Genomic DNA, 4,851 nt, shown 5'->3' on the forward strand with positions numbered 1-4,851 from the left:
AAAAAAAAAAAACATGTAAAATCGAAAGCACTAATAATACAAAAAATAAAATAAAAAAAAGACACAAAATCTCTTATTGTCTCACCAACTTGCTAAATTATGTGTATAAGCAGGATTTGGAACCGACTTCCAAAAACGAAAAGGAGGAGGTTCTATGTTCGTCTGTATTTTTTTTTAATTTCCTGACAATTTTCACAATATAAATAATAATTTAAAATAGTCGTTTAATTACTTCTGATCGATAGCGGCTAATTTTCAACCGCCTGTAAAGTCAATGCTATCAGTCAATTTATGAATAGGTATTGTACTCTCATTTTTTTCGCTCATGTTATTCTTAGTAAATAAATAAATACTACATGTACCTTCAACTAACTTTAGACTCGTTGTCACTTCCGATCGTATGAAATGGCGGTCAAATGTTTACCCTATCTCAAAATAAATAGAAAAAATTAATTGCCTACTACTACTACTACAGGCACGTACCCGTACGTGACGTCATCGAACTGCAGCATCGGCGGCGTGTGCACCGGCCTCGGCCTGCCGCCGCGCCTCATCGGCGAGGTGCTGGGCGTCGTCAAGGCGTACACCACGCGCGTCGGCGACGGGCCCTTCCCCACCGAGCTGCACGACGTGAGTGCGCCCTCTTGCGTGTGTGTGCGTGTGCGTGTGTGCGTGCGTGCGCGCGTGTGTGTGCGTGTGCGTGTTCTCAGACAGCACACACGTCTACAGTGTGGGAATACATGTATTATGTATATAAAGATATATGTACATATTGTATAGAATACTGGCAGTCTACGCCGGCTTCAATTTGTGCTGTCTTGTGTGTGTGTTCTCACATGATAATGATATGATATATGTACATATATGGAATACTAGCCGTCCGCCCCGGCTTCGCGCGTGGTACTTACATAGCCCATGGCATTTAGGATTCACGGACGTATCCAAAGGAGAAAAAAAACATACAAACATACAAACACTTCTAATTTTAAATATATATAAAATGATATTATAATAAAACAGGAGATGGGCAAGCTGCTCCAGGAGCGCGGGCACGAGGTGGGCGTGACGACGCGGCGCGTGCGCAGGTGCGGCTGGCTCGACCTCGTCGTCGTGCAGTACACCGCCAGCGTCAACGGGTACACCTCGTGAGTGCAGGCCTTCCATTGTTTTACTAGTCTTTTTTTGTAACATTAATAGTCGCGTAGTATAGTAAGAGTAAATAGTAGTATAAGTATATATATATAAGTAAGTAAGTATAGTAAGAGGCTGGTCATGAACGATTCGATAAGGGACTGGTTGGTTTTAATACACAAATTGTGTAACTCGATGTACATACCTTAAGTTATTTAGTTAGTACAGTAGTACTCACCTTCATATTAAACATAAGTGATCATACGGAGATTGATCTTAACCGAAATTTTATTAGTATAATAGTATTTGTATTGTCCATGAAAGACATGCACGGTGAAGGTCTGTCATAATCTGTCTGTAATATTGCATTTAAATGTCGAACGAATTGCCCCCTTCACTTAAACAAAATGCCCCCGCATTTGAATTAAAATAATACTGGCAACATTGTTAATAGCGCATCGTCTACGGGACTTCTTTTGAGGCGAGGCGCAGGCTCTGTATTTATATTTTCATACTTACTGTCTGCCAGATGCCACAGTTCATCCAATCAGCAGTATTCAAAATAGAGTGAAATACATAGATTACAATATTATATTACAGATTGTGCCTAACGAAATTAGACATTTTGGACAATCTAGAAGAAATCAAAGTCGGTGTGGCCTACAAGTTGAATGGGAAAAAGATTGACTACTTCCCTTCCTCCATGACTGAACTCAGTGCTGTTGAGGTATGTAAAGAATAAAAAAAACACACATAGAACACCCTGTGAATGACTTTACACACAGATTGTTTTACCTGAGTATTGAGGTTAGACTTAATAAAGCCTACAATATATTTTTTAGGTTTTTTTATGAAGGTAATTGAAAAGTCGCGTTAGGTAATTGGTTGTAATTATGTCATGTTATTTATATTTTATAATACAGGCACATAATATTATGTCTAAATTTGAATTGACCACAACAGCAGGCGCATACAACAATGCAATTTAAATTTGTTGCTAATTAATTTCTTCATTATTATTGTTATAATATTATATTATAATATCTTGATATATGTCAAATTGTAAATAACTATTTCTTTACACAATTCCTGTATCATCTACATTCTACACTAATATTATGAATAGGATTCTTTTTATATTTATGTAGGCTTGTAACACAATAACTGCTGGATATCGATCCAGCAGTTACTGTGTTATAATTTCAAAAATCTTTTCATTTGGAACCATTTGGAAACTGCATATTGACTGACTAGCAAAAAACTTATGAATAAATGATTCATTAAAAAACACAATATGAACGAATGAAAAAACGAACGAACGACTGACTGAATGAATGATAAATATGACTTAAATTGGTCACATTTCCGTTACCTTGTTCCAGGTGGAGTACGTGACGCTCCCCGGCTGGGCGTGCAGCACGGAGGACGTGCGGGAGCTGAGCAAGCTGCCGCCCAACGCCAAGGCCTATGTCAAGCTCATTGAGGACTACCTGCAGATACCGGGTCAGTGTGATAACAATTTAACCAACTTTGAGAAAAAGGGGGAGATTCCCAACTCTACTGATTTTTTTTCGTTTGTCACCTCATAACTTGATTTTGGTGATTCTTTATATATTTCTAGGTCTAGTTTTTTGGTCTAGTTTTGACCATTTGAAAGAGGTTTCGATTTTTAGATAATTATTTATAGTGGAAAATGCTTCTACACATACCATAGGCCTTTCGGAAAACGGCCCTGGTTTATGTTGGACTCCCAATTGGACTACCAACTAAACTCCACTGTATTCCGTCGAACTGCTATAGTAAAGGGGACACGTGAGCTTGTTGGAATTCCTGGATTTTATCTGATAAGAAATTTTCGCCATTTGATCTTCATTTTGAATATGGATAGATACTTCACCCCTAGGGACGTAGCTGGCTTTTTTAGTGAAAAATAACTACTGTTTAATTTTTATTATATAACTTTTTTTCTATTTACAGTTAAATACATTGGCGTTGGACAAGGCAGGGAGTCGATAATCAACGTGGCTTAACATTAACAACTGTTACTTAAACCGTACGCTTAACGTCTTACTTAATAATGGTATAACGGTGTAGCGTTATTTCGATGGTGTCGGTATTCGTAACGGTATCTAAATAACGTTATAACGCTTGTGACGTGCGTTGTTAGTTAATTGTTTTAGCGTGGTGGTGTTTATCGCAGCGATGGAACGTTGAAGATTTTTTTTTTCGTTCTTTCTATATATACCATAGATAACATATGGCGTTTTTTTTGTTTTTTTTTTATTTTAAATTATGTTTAGAATATAAATATTGTATTTATAATTATTAGAATATTAAAGCGATTTCTATTATTTTCATTGCATTGTCTTGCCAAATGGTTTTGAAGAAATTACGCGAAGTTTTTTGAGTTACAACGCTGCGGTAAACTCTATGGCGGTTATTTTAAAATAAGGCTTGTTTTAAATTATAATAATACTTCTATCTTATGGAATGGACATATAACGACTTTTTTTAACAATATATTTATCATAGAAATATATTTTCATGTGATTAGGAAAATATAAAGAACATTAAATAGCTATACTTAGTGCACGTTTAAAAGTATTTGTGGAACTAAAGAGTCGTGGAGTGGTTTTTTTCAACTAATTTACGTATGTGTTCCGGCTGTGCCGTTAACATTTAAATATGTTGAGTATTTCTTGTATTGATAATTTTTTTAATTCAGTATTCCGGGTTTGCAAAAATAGTAAATTTGTTTTTTTTTTTTTAAATATGTCTATCCATTAGGTGGAATGTACATTGAAGGTTACATTATATGCCTCTCGACATATAATCAGTATTTTTAATTATAATTATAGAAAGCAAAATAAAAAACAAATTAACTCGAAATATTTGATCCTATGGCTATATCGTCGTTATAGATACTGTTGTTGTGGTATCTTATTCAAATCGATATGATAAATAGCTTTTTAAGTTTTTCTTTTTAATTAATTCTATATTAGACATGCCGTTTAACTTTTTTTTTTTAAATTGGGGACATATTTAATTTTCAGTTTTAAATAACGATAAGCTATAAAAAAAAAATCAAATAAATCATTAATTTGTTATTATTTAAAACAAAACTACTGTACTTTTCATATTGATTGCACTTTAATATGCTTAAAAATGGTTTTACTTTTATATGTTGTTTAGATCTGTCCCCAATTGCCTTCCTCATAAGGTTCATAATCCTTTATCATAAACTATAACTGGTGCTTTACTCATAGACTAGCTTAAATCGAAATAAATCGTTTCGAAGCGTGGAATAACTGTATATACTTAATAGATCTTAAATATACGTTAATAATGTTATAATTTATTGATGGGTTAGTGTGAAAATAAACTTAATTTTGATACGGAAAGGATTTAAATCTTCATTCATTGTTCATATAATTTAGAGGATTTTTATTATATGATCGTGAGCCAGTTTTATATTAATTTTAAATCTGTCATAAATTGTGCCACCTCCTTTTGACTCGAACTCTTTGCTTGCATCAGTTATCCACGTTTTTCGTCCAAACGTTTCATGTAAAAACTACAGCAATACTTTTAATTACATATTACGTGATATTATGGTTCATTGTGTATTACATTAGGCAATATTGAATTATCACAATAATTTCTTTGAATATATTTTATTATTATTATTTTTTTGTATGATTGAACATTTCTATAGACTGA

The 4,851-nt window shown here is 34.0% G+C and overlaps 1 protein-coding gene across 1 annotated transcript in view; it reads left to right on the plus strand.

Moving 5' to 3' along the window:
• Positions 1-3,896, plus strand: part of LOC119828383 (adenylosuccinate synthetase) — a 25,180-nt gene extending 21,284 nt beyond the window's left edge. The window contains exons 6-10 of the mRNA XM_038350506.1: positions 476-630; positions 1,021-1,145; positions 1,732-1,858; positions 2,514-2,634; positions 3,109-3,896. Coding sequence (XP_038206434.1) covers positions 476-630; positions 1,021-1,145; positions 1,732-1,858; positions 2,514-2,634; positions 3,109-3,161 — 581 coding nt within the window. The 3' untranslated portion in view covers positions 3,162-3,896. The remainder of the gene's footprint in view (positions 1-475; positions 631-1,020; positions 1,146-1,731; positions 1,859-2,513; positions 2,635-3,108) is intronic.
• The last annotated feature ends 955 nt before the right edge of the window (positions 3,897-4,851 follow it).

Source organism: Zerene cesonia, chromosome 8, assembly GCF_012273895.1.
Source record: "Zerene cesonia ecotype Mississippi chromosome 8, Zerene_cesonia_1.1, whole genome shotgun sequence".
In the NCBI taxonomy this organism is placed as follows: Eukaryota; Metazoa; Arthropoda; class Insecta; order Lepidoptera; family Pieridae; genus Zerene; species Zerene cesonia.